General features: G+C 38.8%; 1 protein-coding gene across 2 annotated transcripts in view; it reads left to right on the plus strand.

Moving 5' to 3' along the window:
* RPS6KA2 (ribosomal protein S6 kinase A2) overlaps positions 1-17,923 on the plus strand; it is a 282,924-nt gene that overhangs the window by 18,221 nt on the left and 246,780 nt on the right. Inside the window, exon 1 of one of the 2 annotated variants that reach the window (XM_032102446.1) lies at positions 14,309-14,718. The exons of the other annotated variant lie outside the window; for it this stretch is intronic. Within the exon in view, the coding sequence (XP_031958337.1) occupies positions 14,671-14,718 (48 nt within the window). The 5' untranslated portion in view covers positions 14,309-14,670. Of the gene's footprint in view, positions 1-14,308; positions 14,719-17,923 lie in introns of those variants that run through there. 2 annotated transcript variants of the gene reach the window in all.

Consider the following 17,923-nt stretch of genomic DNA (forward strand, 5'->3'; position numbering starts at 1 on the left):
GAGCCACTAACTTGCATTGTTAAAACTGTCTTTCACGTCTAAAAGGTAAAAATAAAGGAAATTTAAGATTATGTATAGAATACTGATAATTTTTTTTCCTGTTAGGCAATGTTTTCAGAAAATATAATGAAAAGTGGAGTTTGACCTGATCTCGTGACTGTATAGCTTAAAGATAAGAAATACTGGAAGATTTGCATATTGGGGTTGGGAGTGTATAGTGTTCTGTACTCAAGTCTCCTTGCTTATGGTCTCATCAACAACAAGCCCCCCTTTAGCCCTTAAGTTTCTGGCATAGGGACTGTTTCTGGGCCTGAATAGCAGATTTTTCTGCTGAAACTTGTGTCTGAAGACTGCGTGCTGCAGCTTTTTAGGGGAGAGATAGTTGTCCTCTCTATAAAGAAAGGAGACTTGCCTTGGGGCCCAAAGTTTGACATGGAGATTTCAAGAATAATTTGTTTTCCTCCTGTTGGAAAAATATTGTCCTTATGAGGTTAGGAAAAAGTAAGGAGTTTGGCATGCTGTTTGTGGGCAGTCAGGTAACTGCTGCTCTGGGCACCCGAATCTGTCTGCACATTGCGTACGGCATGTTATTGTAGCCAAACGATCGATTCAAGACTGAAATGAGTAACCTAATGGTTTCTTCTTTCTGAAACAATTTTGCTTCATATATAGTAGCATAAATACTAGAGTATATCTGGAAAGTAGAAGCAAAAGAGCTTGCAGTGTGACTTTTCCAGTTCTTACAACACAGCTAATGTGTGAGACCAGGATCAATTTTCCTCACTGCTTGAAGACATGGAATGCACGTAACTCCTTCCCCAGGTGAGTGTCCTGAGGAGGCTGACTGCCCTTTGCTGCTTTGGTCTGTGTGAATCAGCAGAAATATCCAGTGACTGAAGATGGTACCAGCTCTATACAAGGGATTAAATAATTTGCATGTGTTGCTGTGGCACAACATGAAATTTCACAGGCTTACCAGACTTAGTGTTGTGATGGGTAAATGTGACTTCTGCTTAAGCAAAGCAGAGATTTAATTGAGGTTTCTGAATATTACCCTGATGACATGAATTCAGACATACTCAGGTCAATGACCTTTTTAGCATAACATGATACTTGGAAACATTCATAGGCAAAAGGGCCAAATGAAGGAAAATGCACCTCCATCTGTGGTATTGGAAGTATTGCCTCTTCTGTCCTGTGTTTATATTAGTCACAAACATCTTAAGTAACTGGGTTGTGGGTTTGGGGGGTTTTTTTGTGGGGGTGAGGTGGAAATGACACAGGCACGCTGTGTACACTTTGTGTCTCTTATCTGAATACATCACATTCTTGTAAAGTGCATGCTGAAATAATTTCAGATAACATGATGTACATTTCCTACCAGGTGCTGCTCTGCAGCTGGTTGTGATATTTTTGCAGCTGTGGGACAGAAAGGTTCAGTCTCAGGAGTAGATATGTGATGACAGCACGAGCTTTAGCTAATAAGTGTGTACTCTGTGTGGAGACCCTAACCCATACTACTTAGGATGTTGTAATATTTTCTTGAACTAGCTAGACTGAAGCTGGCAAATAAACTGCAATCACATCTCCTAAGTAGGGTGTGGACATGACTGCAGTCTGTTGCCATGGGGACAAAGATGAGTCCCATTTTATAGAATTGTACTGAAAACTGCTGTACCCCAGCAGTGCATGACCAGTAAGCAAGCAGTTATGCAGCAGTCTTGTTGAAGGATGTCAAAGTTGATCGCCTTGATTAGATCTTAAAGCTGTTCTAGGGAAGCAATGTGTACAATCACACTGATCAGACATCCCCACAGTATGAATACTGTGGCCAGCTTCAGTCAGGCTGGAAAGAGGAGTAGGCACATAGACCTCTGTTCTTAAAGATTTTGTGAGTGTTGACAAATGAGTAGAGAGATTCAGAGCAGTACCCTACCAAGGGATGGAAAGGCAGAACTGTACCTGGCCACAAGTCAATGTGTATTATTCAATACAATAAGCAGGTTAGGAAATCTGTGTGCTAAGTCTCTGTCCAGAAAGGCAGAAGGAGGAAAGAAGTCCAAGAAGCAATAGTCATAGGTCTGTTGAGAAGCAGGCTCTACTAGTTCTGCTTCTTGCAGAACAACTTTGATTTACCTTTTTTCTCGGAAATTTCATTTTCCTAAAAGCAGGTACAGAAATCTGTTAGCTGCTTTATTTCCCTACGGAAACCCGACTGCACTTACTGCGGCCATGTGTTGACCTGTTTTTTAACCTTTCTTAGATTTAGTTACAAGACTATCCCAGCTTTAAGAGAGCACATTTTAAAGACAAAGCATGTCGTTTCTTTATTTTTGTCCGTGAGAACAGGAAGCTGTTTTTATTCTTGTTCTTTGACCGCTATGCACGTGCGACCCTTAGCAGTCTAGAAGGAAAACGCAGCACTTTGGGAATACCTGTTCCCTGTGTGTGCCTGAACCTGGCCATACTGGGGCAGGACTGACACCTAGTGTGGGCTGAGTGGAACTGAACATTCAGCTCATGAAGCTACTGCAAAGCTCAGTAAAAGTTACTCGAAGCTTTGGATGTCACAGAGCTTTTGATATATAAGTTTTCAGTTTGGACATCTGACAGCTCACTTGTCCCTTTGCTCATCTTTCCAGCTGCTAGCAGAGATGCTGCTGTAGTGAACAACCATAGCAGCTGGAAAACGTGGTCCCCTTTTTACCTGACTTCCTTCCCCAGCTGGCTGATTTTAGGCCATCAGACACATTTCTGTGTTATGTAAGACAGTAATTCACTGTATTTTCTACAGATGGAACTGCGGAACTGCCGCATTCATGTTACAGTAATACTTTAGGCGTTGAAGATGGTACTTGTACTGCTGAGACTAATGCAATACTATGCCTTTTAATAAGTGGTAACTCTTGAGTGTCTTACCCTCTTGAAGAAAAGAGAGCAGATCTTGGAAGGTTGAAAAAAATCCAAAAAGCAGGGTGGAACTTAACCATGGCAGCTAAATATTTCTAATATTGAATTTAAGCTATTGCAGAGCTTCCAGATAAAATTTTTCATATCTGTGTTTTAAATTGATGTGATGTCTTGTATCACTATACTCCAGTAAACTGGATGTGGTGTAAGTCTGTTGCAGATGGTAACTCCGAGTTTCGTCATAGAGAATAACTATCATAGCTGTAATTGTTTACTTTATTGTAGCAAGACTTTATCTTAATTACATGTATACACATACCTCAGTCAAGTGTTAAAAGAAACAGCTCTCCCTTTCTCCAGATCCTGCCCTTGAAACATGCCCCAGGTGATAATTATCTTATTTCTGCCAGAGAGTCTAAGACAAATCTGACTTTGGACTGACTTCTTTGAGCATGTGTTTCATCTAGGTCACCTAGTTGTTAGTGGTTGTTTGAACTTAAATGATTTTAAGAATTGGGGGTTTAGCCACTGTTTTCCCCCTGTTCTTGCTTTGAACAGTGAGGAAGGATAATTCTGTTTCTTAAATCATAGCCTGCTATTTCAATGGAAGGTGCAAGGGGGATATGCTGGTTGTTTCTTAAGTAAATAAATAACCACATTTTCAACTCCAATGTTTGGAACACCATCACAGCAATATTGCAGTCCACAGTAACTGTGGTGCAGCACAGGGATCTGGCAGGGAGACTGGCGCTGGGTAGCCTGAGTACAGCTGAGTTTGACAGGGTTGGCATGCAATTTGGGATGCTGTGACTGGCTGACACATATTAGTCCCAGTGTCATAGACCTCAGTTCAGGTCAATGGAAAGCTGCAATCAGGCATTTTGATATTTGTGGTATATACATTCATTGTAAATCTTTACATTTCTTAGTCTCGGCAATTCCATCTTTTAATCCTGTTTGTGAGATCTGTAACCCCTTATTTGAAGGAGCAACAGCAGTGGCACGAAGGGTAGCTTGTTATGAGATTCTGAGCATGTTTGTTTCCATGAGATGGGCCCCTTAGGAAGAAATGCATTAGGAAGAAGGGACTTGCCACCCCATCTTATGTGGCTGCCTGTGGCAACATGCCACCTCAGATGCCACTACCCTGCAGCAAGGGCCTTGCTTTGCACTACAAGCTATAACCTATAACCAGCCCAATGGAATTATTCCAGGGTAATGAGGAAGCTTGTTAAGCTTGCAATAACTTCATCCAACAGTAGAGGTCTGTCTTGTTTGGCAAAAGATTTTTTGTCAGTTAAGAGTGTATGAGAATTTGGGTAGCTTTTCAGTCGTTTTCACGGTGGAGTTTTCTTTTTGTTTCTTTGAATACCAATTTAAAGTTTTTTTAATGCTAAGAGCTGGCCCGAAAGTGCAGTGTGCACTTAAGTGAATCACATTTGCCGTAGCTGGAGAACTCTGGCAATCACTGAGCTGGTGTGAGAAGCTGTAATTGGAAGCTGAAGCTCCCCTCCCCAGACCCAGTACTGAGAAGAGACACAGAAACTGCTGGCAGATTTTTGGAAGTGGGGAAGTGATTTTTTACACACTGGGAAGGGAACTTGTCCTTCTCTTGTAGTTTTCAAGTCAGAACTGTATTACTTTCTAGAAAATTGGCTTTAGCCAAACCCCAGTTATTTGGCTTCAGATAGGCACAAGTAGATGAAAGTTCATGGCTAATGTTAGACAGGAATTGTTATAGCAGATGAGTGTAGTTTTTTTTCTTCTAATGTTAACTCACAAAACTACAAAGCTTCTGCCAGAATTTGTGTCTTTCAACCCAAATCACCTTTAAGTATTCTCCATATCCAATTACCTGTTACATCTGTGAATGGAGAGATTCTGTACAGTCTAGAAATGGTTTCACAAGCTCCTAAAAGCACGGGTCTCTAGTGTGGGTTTTCTGTTACTTAACTCAAACCATCTCTAGTTCATTATCTATCCATTAAGGTATGCAATCTTTTCTTCATCCCCTTGCTTGTACTGTTCTGGAATGATATTTTCCTTTAGGTTGTGGTGCTGTTTTCATCGAGCTATTGGAAGCTTATATTTGGTTTTGCTAAAGTTGAATGACTTCAGCCCAAACACCTAATTTACCATCTATGAGTCAGAACTATGATCATTTCTGCCAATCATCCTGTAAAGCATCCTGCAACTTGGCTAAGTACACAACATAGAGATGGTCCTCTCGTTGCCTCTATCCAAACTTAATGCAAGTTTGCTGTTAATATAAACTTCAAAATCCTGTTTTCATATTCCATCTTAATTTTGTAGATAAGAATTTAAGAGGCAATTGGTGAATTGCTCTCTTGCATCACAGACCAAATTTGCTAAGTCTTAATGGTAGTTCTTTAGGTACTTGTCCATATGGAAATTTTGAAAGGTAAACACAGTGTAAAATTCTGCATGAATTCAGTCAGAAAATACAAATTCTAATTTAGTGGAAGGGTATTCACTGAAAGTACAGCCCTGCATTAGTTAATCCTTAATTGAACAGACCTTGCAGTTGCCTAAATCAAGCTGCAACTTATGTTGTCCTTTTCCTGGCTTTTTTTCGTTTGTTTTAACTGAATGTTGGGAATAGAACTTTAGAATCATCCCTTTATTGACAGTGTTTTTACTGCCATATTGCTTTTAAAATTTTGGATCCTCTGCCTCATCTGAAAGATAAAACTCCTGTGAGAAGCTCTACATTTTCCAAGCATTCACCCCCTAGCACATTGTTTTGAGGTGACTTTATCTACTAGAGTTTGTTTTACAATAGGTTATGATCAACTGCAGAAATTACTGGAATTGTTAAAAATAGTACTATTGTGCTACCTTACATGAGATAAGATAATAAAGTCAGCAGGAAGATGAATTTTTTTAAACCCATGAGCAAAGAACTTTTATGCTGTCATTGTGATATTATATTCTACATTCACACTTTTGGTACATGTCTTAATAGAAGAATAATAGCATCTTTAATCCCATGAAAAAGTACTGAAGGAGAAGAGGGTTTGGGTTTTTCTTTTTCCTTTATTTTGTTTTTCAAAAAGTCAGTCGGGTGGCTATTTCTAGAAATCTCTTTCAAAATGCTAACAGCATGCGGGGATGGCGTTGTTGTCCCAAGTATTGTGGCACTGGGGGGGATGCAGAACACAGACTTTGGAGCATCAATTCTCTTTTGTTTGTGAAGCATGGGGGGGGGGGGGGGGGGTGTACTGTTGGCAGGAGGAGGTGAATAGGCAGTACCAGCAGAGCTATGCCATTGTGCTGATTCTTCTCAGTTGGAACCCTCTCTTCAGTTCTAGCCATTTCACCTTTGAAAAAGCATAGAGAAGCATGCTTATGGAGACCAAAGAGTTGGTGGGAAGTTATTAGAGCAGTGGAGAGATGTATATGAGGAGATGGGAATAATATTAAACCTCTTTTTAAATAAAGGTAAAGCAGATAGGAGATGGTTCATTTGGTTCGTGTGGTTTTGCTTTTGTGTGGGGAAGTGAAGGTCAACTAATTCAAGAAATTTTTTAAATTACAACTTTTTTCTTCCTTATATGTATGTCTAAAATGTGCAAAAATGACAAAATTAAAATGCAGGTAGATTCAAATGAATACTAATAAATGAAGAGAATAGAACTAAGTTTGTATTTCATCCTAAAGAAAAGATGTGATGTATTTCCAGTTGTGAGCTTTTCTGTTTTTCTCCAAGGTCTCTGGCTTAAGTCATGTATTACTTCTGGTTTTATATCCTTTATAGCTATGAGGAAGGCATAAGTCACCAATATAATAAATATTTTTGTAACTCTGAAAGTGTATACTTTAGATAATCTATAAACTTAGAATATTTAAAATGTCTAAAAAATGTCCAAGAGACACGCTTGTTAGAGAACTCTAATTATACACTGAGATCTTAGTCTAAATCTGAGGCAGTCACTTTGGGTAATAGGCTTTCCTGCTTCACTGTGCTGAGGAATTGCCCTCAATGTGAGTTAATCTTTACAGTGATTGTTGTAATAAGAACAGTATATGGTATGAAAGCTTTTTCATTTTCATATCAACTTAACTACATAAGTTATTCACTTATATTTACTCTGTCTATTGTAAAGGTCAGGTGAAGATATGAATCTACCTTCAAAGTAACCTACTAATGTGCCATATTTCTAGTATATATCTAAATTACAGATCTACCATAAAGACATGGAAAACCAATAGAAACCCTAGGCAATTTCAGGTTGTAGCCACAGGTGAATTATCAGTTACTCCTCCTGCAGCAGTCTTGGTTTTTTTTTTGTCCAGTGACTTTGTGTTCATGAAGACATTTTGAATGCTTCCTTTTCTTTTTCTTCCCACCTTGGTCTGCTTGTCCCCTTGAGGTGCTGTAAAATGTATGCCTAAAACTTGAACCTGGAGGTAGATGCAAGTGCCAAGCACTGTGTCACCCTAGAATCCTGCTTTCAGTGGATCCACATACTTGCATCTGCATGTAAGAGGTCAGAACCACCGTCCTGACGGGAAGGTAGGGATTTGACCTGGTACTTCTGAGTCTATTTTTTTTCCCAGGTGTTTCTAAACACAGTTCTCACTTTGAGTTTTGGAATGACTATATTTTTATTAAAATTAAGTAAATAAAAAAAAGCTGAATCCTATACCTCAGTGAAAGAAATGGAAATACCCAAAGTCCAACTTATTTTGCAAATTAGGTTCTCTTTTCCCAGACAATCCTAGCAGTTGGCTGCCACAATGAAAGCAGTGGCTCAGAAGTGAAGTATATGGTGCTGAAAGTGCAAGTCCAAAAAAGTCAGTCCTTGCTCACAAATGTTGTTAGAGAATTTTTTCTCTGTAATCAGAGTTTGAGCATATACAGTGTTATGTCTCCTTTAACATATTACCTGTTGGCATATTTTCCTGTTCATCATGATGGTAGTGGTTTATGTTTGTCTGGGGAAAGTGCCATATTTAACCTTTTTGTTGCTGTAAGGTTAGCTCTGCCTGTAAGGTTATGATGGAAACTAACTATCGGGGTTCCCCAAATTGTAACTTAAGTGTCATCTGTAGACAAAAATAAGGCTTTAAATTGCTCTTGAAGTTGCTGAATTACAGTTTCCATTGTTTGTCAAAGAAACTCTAGAGAGAGATTATATCATACTGAATAGTGATCTAAAAAAAAAAAAAAAAGGAAAAAAGATGACAGCAAGAGTCAAAATCCCAACAACCTCCCACCAAAAACCTGCTTGTCAAGAGACCACTGTGCCCTTTCCATGTTCCTAGTGCTAAGAGCTATTCTGCTAACTAGGGTGTGATACTTAGCTGGCAGACATGGTGCATCACAAGCTTGATGATGAGGCAGTAATTGCAGAACCACTGTGTGTGTGGTACTTCAAAGCTGGGTCATCAGGAGAGCAGAGCTCATCAAGGGTACATCTGAGCTTTAAATCTGGTAGATCTTAGCAATCTGCATGCAGCCTCCTCTGGAATGTACAGCTGTTCATTTTGCTGCCTGTGTGGCAACTGAACCTTTGCTACAGACTCCTCATTGTAGGTGAGGAGTGAAACTCCTTTAAAAGTGTTGGCTGCTTCCTTGACGTTCTTCCTATACATGAAAAGATTCAACTTGTTTCTGTCCAGAGACAGTTCTTTAAATGTCAGGGTCCCAAGTGCAAATATTTGAAAGGTTTGTAAATCTCAGAAATTAAATTTCTTTGAAAGCTTGATAAGCATGTCATCTTGTCCATGAGCAACTTCTCCAAGGGTCCTTCTCTGAAATGTCCCATGGCTTACACTGGACCTTTACAAAGAAGCCCTGACTGCAATTTCAGGATTGAAAATTTAGGGTGATGTCAAGACTGAGCTTTCATAGCATGGCTGTTGGTGTTGCACTGCCTAAATCAGCTTTGCGAGCTGTGATGTGATCATACATTTGGATAAATTTCCTTTATTTGGGCATATTTGAAAGTGTAGACCTTCATTTAGAGGAACAAATCTCTGACTGACAATTCTGCTAAGGGGCTCTCTAATGAGAACAGTTTTATTAGAGGCACTGGATTAGGTTTCCAAATGTAAGTAATTTCAACTCTGTACAGTGTTACAAACCTTACCTCATCAGTAGAGGCATTTGATCACTACAGAACATTTAGTGGCATTTGTGAAATAAGAACAAATTACTACATTAGAATATAGTGAAAATACTGTCAGAACTCGTAATTTCATGTCTTTGTTTTCACTGATCAACACAGTAGAAACTTAAGAGTAAAATGTGGAATCACCCCATGATCATCTTCAAACATGTGTGGCTTTTGGTATTCAGATAAACTACGCCTGCATGTAGAGAAGCATGGTGTTAATGATTTATTTATAGCCTACAGCCTTTTATCGTCCTGTTGCTTTGTTCATAACTTCCATCCCCTTCTTTTGCCTCCAGCAAGGGATGTTTCTAGTAGTGTATATGTGAAGTTATAGGGAGACTCTGAGAAGTGGCCAGAGAGCTGCATGTCTATGGATATAGGTATTTTCCCCTGCTATGCTTCTTTACCTTGTCATCTATGTAGAGGTGTACCCCTCTGTCTTCTTCCAAACTTGAGCACAGGCCTTGACTATAGTAGAAGTAAGGGAGGGTTATCTCATGTTTTAACTAATGTGAGTTTTCTGTAACCAGTATGCGCAGTGTAGAGTCCTAAATAACTAGAACTTGATTAAAAGCGGATCAAAATCTCAGCAGGGCCATGAATTATAATGTAACTTTTGAGGATAACTTGATTTCTGTCTGATGAGGAGGGGGAAAAAAGAGCATGGATTACTGTAAGTTTGTGTGAAAAACCACCCCCTTCCCCTCCCCCCCCCAAAAAAAACCCAACAACCCAAAACTAACCAAACCAACAAAACTCTTGACTCTTGGAAAGATTTGCAAAAGACTAAGCTAAACTTTAATAGCTGAGTACTGATGTTGTTTTAAAAGGCTTCTGAATAGAAATCAACTTGAAGGTGGCTTACATTTATAATAAAGATTTAGAGAAAATGCATGGAGCTGTTTTACCCTCATGAAAGTGTAATACAGAAAGGAAAATCTTGATCGAACCTTGGTCAGTGTCCAAATTCACAGCAGAACTCAAATCCCTTAAAAACCTTGGTCATAAATCTCCTTAAACTTCGTGATACAGTGAGTTTCAGGAAATAAAATATACCTCTTTTTTCTTAGAAGTTGTTCTCCTTTCCCATTAAGTTACTTCTACATCTAGGTATTTCCCAGCTGTGATGTAGTCATGTTTCTTTTTTCTATTTTTAACTGCAGGGATCTGTTTTGTTTGTTTGTTTCTGGTATAAAGGTGATGCAGTCATTTTTTTCATTGAGACCATCTCAAAGGGTAGCTCAAGGATTCTTAGGGCGGCAAGGAGACAAAGAGGGCTCTGTGGGGAAACCAATTCCTTGCTTTTATTGCAGAATTCCTTGTTATCAGTTCCCCAGGAAACTGCCTGTGTGTTGGGTGTTTGGCAAGTGTGAGGGGAGAGTTGTTTTTAAAGCTAGAGCAGGATCTGCCAAGCAGTGATGTTTGCTAATTGGAACAATAGGGGAAAATCATGTGCTGTTGCTGCTGCCTGAAGTGGGCACTTCCATGCTGAAACTGCTGTGGATTTTGGTACCGGCTATTTTCAAAAGGGAGTAGAGTTCTGTTTTCCAAGGTCAGTGCTTTTGACTTGCTCTCATGTATTCAGTGCTATGCAGAGCACAGGCTCTGTCTATCCTCTGTGGTCTGCTTCCTTGTTTATCCCTCGAGGTGGCTCTTGAGATGCAGTTGGTGTATCAGGGCAGAAAAGGTGATACAATCATACCTCTAGGCTTTTGAGGAGTGGGAGGGGAAGAAGAAAGTTTTTCTGTAATCCAAAATTCCGGACCAAATATAGTTAGTTATTTTTAAGTAAGTCTGGGGAGAAAAAGCCTGAAAACAGGTAATCATATTGGAATCTTCCTTGATCTAAGTCACTAATGAGTGACTTAGAGAGTTCGATCAGTCATTTGCTGTGCAGCCCCAGCAAGCTTAAAGAGATTTGCATTAGCCAGCTGTCTGGAGAAATCCTTTCAGCATCAAATAGGAAAAAAATACACTTTTCTATGTAATGACTTCAAATACTTGTTGGGAAAAGCTGACAAAAATGTCAGTTCTGATTTTTGAGTATGCAGAAACTAGCTTGTATTAAACAAGTCGCCTGATATTTTGTAAGTCTGAATTTTTAAATAAAAACAGGAGGTAAAATAGAAACCTGTTAGCTACAGGACTAACACTTAGGTAGAATTGCTGATAAAATAATTTATTTTTTCAAATTGTGCTTCTTATTCTTTTTTTACCCATGTGAGTTAAACTAGGAAGGTATTTTATCTTTTCAGATTTGAGTTACTAAGGAAAGTAGAAACTTCAGTAGGTGTAGAAAAGGAAGGGTATCTGTAACACTACCTACATTTTTATGGAACTCTTTAATATTGGTTCCAGTCAAGAGTAGCACTGTGTTGAAAGAAAAATCTGAGCTACATTTTTCTTTAATATAAAATACTGTATATATGAACTACATGCAGAACTAAATATAGCCACAGGATACTTTATTCCTTCAGTCTTGCAGAATTTGCTTGTGGCCAGCTTCTCTTGGGATGCTAATGCCATCTTTCTAATACTAATGAGAATTAGTATTAGATGGAGGAGGCCTGCTAAGAACTGTGTAGTTCATAAACAAAAATAAATAAACAACAACAGCAACAACAATTGAAAAAAATGTGTTCCTTCTATTGGTTTGGTCAGAAAGATGAGGTAAGCATTCATCAATGAATGAAGCATCTTTCATTTAAATTGCCCAAGCAAAGCCTGTATAGCATGTAACAATGCACTGACTTGAAAAGGGCAGATAGCTGCGTCAGGAAGGAAAGGTGTTCCTGCACATGGAGTTTGGAGGACTTGTTTATATGTGAAATGTTGCTTTTAGCTGGGAGGATTGTGAATAAGCAGGGACTGTATGTGTTACATCTGTTCACTGTCAGATTTAACAAAAAGCAATTATCTACCATAGTAACCGTGACAGAATTCAGAATGTATCCTGACATACAGACATAGATAAATACCTAAAAATAATGCTAAAGGTGTGTCTTCAGGCCTCAGTGTTTTTCTTGATTTTAAAGAAACACAAAACAATGCAAACAACAAAACCACAGAAATTCAGAGTTGTAGCTGAAAGCCTACCTTTGACCTTTGCTGTAATGCAGCTTTTTTCTAAAACCTGGTTATGTATTAGAAGTCATGGAAGTGTCCTTATGGTACCTTCAGCTTAAATGTAATTGTTTAGCTTGAGCTAAGCTTTAAAGAACTAGATTAATATAGAGTCTGGGATGATTATGTGTTATCTCAAAGGAAGGAAGTTTTGAATTTAAGATCTCTTCAATGTATTTTTGTTTGCTCTTGTAAAAGAAAACCTTGCAACTTTTGTGGATGTGAGTGCAGAAATGAAAAGCAGCCAAATAATTACAATAGGAAAAATGAAAATCTAAGTCAGTGCTGTTTGACTCTTGGGTCTCCTAGACAGAAGTTCAAATCCTAAGAAAAAATCCTAAGAAATGATGGAGATCCTGGTGATGTAGAGTAAGAATTGTTAGTTTTAAAAGTAGTATGTTTCTTGGTAATGCATACCCCAAAATCACAGGGTTTTTAAAACTGTATAGCTTGAAGGGCTTCAAGTTTCAAACTTGCCCGTTTGTAGCAGAAACTGTTGAGAAAAATACTATGGCTGCAATTTGTTTCTGCTACATGCATCCAGGTGGGTTTTATGGTGTGTTCACTGTCCCATTTTTACAGGTATCCTGGATTTTTTTCCACCTTACACAGTACACAGTGAGATAATACTAAGAATTCTTTTCTAACTTTTATCAAAATTGAACCCAAAGGCTTCAAACATATAACACACCAAAGAATTACCCCCTGTCTTGCTTCTTGTGTTCCCTTGTTGTCAGTTTTGGAACAATTCCTTGGAATGGGACTTGAAATCATCTTTTCCATGTTGTTGTGATAGATATCCTCATGATGCAGGATGCTTCTCAGAAAACTAGTCTGCAATTCTCCACCGTCAGTCTGAATGCCTGATGGCCAGAATAATTGAAATGCTTTTACCAGGTCTGCTTCTTATCTTCAGCTCTTGGTTTATCACAGTGATTGTCCTGGGTCTGTATCTTTCTCCTGACCCATATTTTGACATACCTTGCACTTCTGTTCTGTGGCATTTTCAGTGTGCTGTCTCTTCAGCTGGACTTGGGGTGCATAGTGGCACTAGTTCTCAGAGTTTGGTCCTGCATCTTACTGCAGTTGTCCTTTGCCTATCATGTTTGGCCTTCCCTTAAATACAAACCTCTGCAGCTGAGTGTGTGCTGAATTCTCTTAACCTCCTGTTTCCTTGGCTTGCCTCAGACCTTGCCACTTGCTGGAGGTTAAACACGTGTACCTTTGTAGGAATGGAAATTTACAGTGACATTTGATGGGGCTTGTGGTACTTAAGCTCCTGAAGAATGGGCAGTGAGAGGGCAGAGGAACAAACAAGAGTCCTTGTGGTAAGAAAATTATGCAAATGGCAGAAAAATGCTACAAGTAGAGATGGACTATTAGAGGTTTGAAGCTTGTGTGAAATCATATTTACAGCATAAAAACAGGAGATGGAGATTTGGGACCAACTGATAGTGTTTGGAAGAAATTCCTCTCATAGTACATTTCTGTGTATTCTTACACATGCTGACTCTTCAAACACTGATCATGGAGGTAGCTTGACCATGGAGTGGTTTTTAAACTGGTTAAACTAGCTGCTTCAGCATGGGCTTCATTCTTAAACATAGGGATTATCCCATTGCCATAACTGGGAGTGTTTGAGATCAGATCACCCTACAGCACTTGCTGGTTTAGGACACCATTGGCCCAGGAGACCCAACATTACTGGTGTGCTGCTGCGCCCTGGCCTTCCTTCTGAAGCTGAGCTTAGGTTGCAAATTCCCAAAGGGAAGGCAGCGATGCCCATGATTGCTGGTTCCTATGGTACTGAATCAAACCCAGCATCGGTGTGCTCTATAAATACCTCCGTATGGATCTGTATATAACATCTTTGCATGCAATCTCTCTGTAGAGTTTTTTCTAAAAACTATTCAGAGGAAATAAGTCTTCAAATGATTTGAAGAGAATGTAAGTGACAGGCTCTTTCCTGTGCTTGGCTGAATCACATACAATGTGCTTAATTAACAGGTGCACAGTGAGAAGCTGCACTCAGCAGGCAGTGCTGGGTCGTGTTCAGAGTCCTGGACATTGGGTTTCTTTTGTAACATGGGATTTGAAAGGATCAGTGAGATACTGAGCATCTCTGTGCCTCTTTCATCTTCTTGTAAATTCTTGCCCCTGTGTAAGCACCCTTTTTAACTTTGCAGGTTTGTTTTTTTTTTTTTGGGAGCAATGCCGACCTCATACCTGTTCTCTTCCTCCCTGTGCTGACAACACAGCTGAAGCTTTGACTGGAGATGGAGTGTCTGTATTATAGCTTCCTTGTTTGAGTCAAAAATGAGATCCAGCCTAGCTCTTGCCTTTTAATCTGTTGCGGGGCTGGGCTGGTGTTTGGTGACGCATTGAGCTAAGCTGACTGCAGCGAGTTAATAGAGAAGGCAAAAGGTGTCGAGCCCCTGCAGAATGGCTCAAGTACTTGCAATGCCTGACCTGTATCCTGGATAGTGAAAAAAAGATGATAAAGCTGCCTCACAAGAAATTGCAGAAATTTTTCCTTAAAAAGGTAAAGTGCTTTTTTTTTTGGTTTGCTTGCTTTAGTTGGGTTGGTGACAAAGTTTGATAATTGCATTGTTTATGTGCTCTCAGCCTTGTGATTTCTTTGCACTGAGATGTTTCGAACTGTTCTCTCAGTGTAATGTTATTCTTGGCTTGGGGTCTGGGTCACAATTAATATCCATCAAAAGCAGACTTCAGCAGCATGCTACAGGGGTTAGTTTGACTACAGATACAGTTTACACGTTCTGTCACCCTGTTGTGTTATGCTGGCTTTTAGCAGTGCTCCTTGACTTAGTGGCACTGTATATTCTGAATCTGCCGAGCAATTTAGTGCTAAGTTTTTGCGTTGTACAAAGCAGAATGCTGCTCATTGACTGGTTCTCATTTAAAAAAAGAGCTGTTATTAGGAGATATGCATATATGTTATGTGTAGGCTGTATATTTGCACTCTGTTTTCAAATATATTCACAGAAATCACTGGAGATACAAATACATCTAATAGAAAACTGAATACTTTCAGGTAGAACTCCATTTAAAACTGAGTTTAAACTGAGTTTAAAACTATCTCTAGATCATATGTTTCTGCCAAGCACTACCTAGCTAGGTATCGAATGCTGCGGTAATTAGCTATCCGAAATACCATTCTTTAATTTTAATGTCTGCGTTATCTGGATCCTTTGTTGGCAACATATAAGCATTTATCCCATAGGTCATGAAAACATACTGGGCTTTTTCCCCTCCCCCTCCTTCTCATCTTGGCTACTCATAAACAGACTTTATTAGTGGTTGATTAGAAGTGCAGTCTCTTTATTCTGTAAAGCATCTCAATTTTCATGCAGGGCATTTGCAGTTGTAGTCAGTTGGAATTTTGTATTTTCACCATGCGGTAAAATTTAACATATATGAGATTTCATGCTGATAGCTGCAATATGGTTCTTCAAAATAAAATATTCAACTTCTTTGTATACTAATTAAAGCAGTTTTAAAAGGGCACAAGAGAAGACAGTTGCATGTCAAAGCAAGTTGGATCTGGTACATGGTTCACTGATTTTTGGCGCATTCACAGATGCAGATGGTTGGTTGTACCTTTTTCTCTGGAGTAAATTTTCAGTATTTAAATGTTGATATCACCGTTGTGCTGTTGAACTATCCTTTTAGGGTTTCTTATGTTGACTGAGAAGAATTTTGCCATTTGCTAGTTTATATATGCCTTAATGCTGGCATACCTGATCAAATGGTAGTAATTCCATTGGGATATATTAACAACGGTGGATTTTTTTGTTATATTCTTGAATATAGGACTGAAAGCACCCAATCAGTTAAAGTGGATTAAAATGCAAGAGAGAAAACTTATGCTGGATTTTATTTTAATGTAGTTGTTAGAAATTTATTTAATTGAGCTACTGGTCTGAAGTGACAAAGTGAAAGAGGGTACAACCAAGGTGGTGATAAGCATAAGTTAACATGAAATTCGCAGTAGGTTATTGGTAGTCTCAGGAGTCCCATAGCAACTTGTTCTCTCACAAAGATGTCTGTATGGTGCCACACAACAGAAATCATGTATCATTCATGTACTCATCTGTGTTGCTGGCTCCTGGTGTTTCTCTGGAGGCGGATGGAGTATTTTAAACAAACTGGTTTTATTTGTGATAATGTGCAAAAGAAAATGGTAGAAAACATCTGTAACCCTTCCAAGAGTTATGTACAGGTTCAGTTTGAAGAGGCCTTTTTCTAGATGCTAAGAAAGGGAGGCATTGCAGAACAAGTGGCTAGATCCTGCCCTACACTGTGTGTGCATACTTTGCACTCAAGCAAGTGCATGAATTTATTATGACAGAGTCAAGTTTCTGTCTGATGCTGTCATTTGAATCACAGGAATCAATAACCTATGTCGTCCTAGATTGCCTGAATATATCACAGCTAGTTAGTATAGAGAATTTTGCTTCCCTTCCTCTTTAATGAGGTTGTAGTGTTGTGGTTAAAAAAACAGTAATCTCCAATAACTGGAAGGTGAATTAGGTGAACTAAGTCTTTGAGTGGTGGCTGGGCAGAACTTACGAATATTTTTTGAGGGGGGTTGCTCTGATAAATAGGGAGTTCAGCTGATGATTTCTTTCTTTATTTACTGTGGCCACTCTCATTGCAATATTTTTTTGAAGCAGGTTTTGAGAAGGACTCATAGCCCCCTTCTTCCTTTTGTGAATATATGCATCTACCTGATGGCTAGCCTACATGAATATTGTTTAGATGTTGATGCAATTAAGTTAAAAGGATATGCTTTTAATTTTACATATAAAAGAATGCCCCAAATTGACAGATCGGACCTAAGTACAGTCCTGTATTTTCTGGCAAAAAACTATCTACCAAAGAATGACATTGCATTTGATTATGGTAGTGAACATCTTCAGATGCTTACTCTTCAATATTGTATACTAAAGCAGCAGTCAGACACCTTATCAGATGTTACTCAGCTTGCTGTTTGTGTAGGCACCAGCAGCTCTTAGACAAGTGAATGATTCATCTTGAGTATACGAAGGGTGGTTTCAGAGTTGAGTCTTCAATGGCTATGTTGACAACGTGACTTTGGCCTGGAGAGTGACTGAAAAAGGACATGTTGTCTTTCAAGCTCTCAGAATCACACAGTGGTTACTAAAAGAATTTTTTTCAGGACCAAAAAAATTAGTTGCTAAGAAAACATTTAACAATTTTGCCTACTGAACCTTGAAAGAACTGTTGTCCTTCCAAAGAAAGGGCTGCTGCTTAACATGTGAGAGTAAATGTAAATTACATTTCCATGTAAACTTACCTGTGCTACTCAATTTCTTCTGAAAGCTTTGTCTGGAACAATCATGTAAAGACAGAGATGTTCCTCCTGTAGTGCTTTAACTAATTCTTGAATTAGTATGCTTTACAAAATTGGTATGTGTAGAAAATACAGTATCACATAAACAGTTTGATTTAAGGAATAGATCTGAAAACAGTTGCTTGTAATAAACTATAATTCAGTAATGGAGTCAGCATGAAAATAAAAAGCTAGTGAAAAACATCTTGAATATCATTCTGACAGAGAAAAATAGGTTTTATTAAAAATGGGTAATTTAGAGTTTCACTGTTTAAGATTAAGATACAATGTTGCCTAATAAGAGAGAAGCACTTAAGGAAAACAAAGTAAGATGTCAGCTGATGCATTCTTTTACAAGGATCTGGTGCTG

The sequence above is a fragment of the Corvus moneduloides genome, chromosome 3 (genome assembly GCF_009650955.1).
Source record: "Corvus moneduloides isolate bCorMon1 chromosome 3, bCorMon1.pri, whole genome shotgun sequence".
NCBI lineage: Eukaryota > Metazoa > Chordata > Aves > Passeriformes > Corvidae > Corvus > Corvus moneduloides.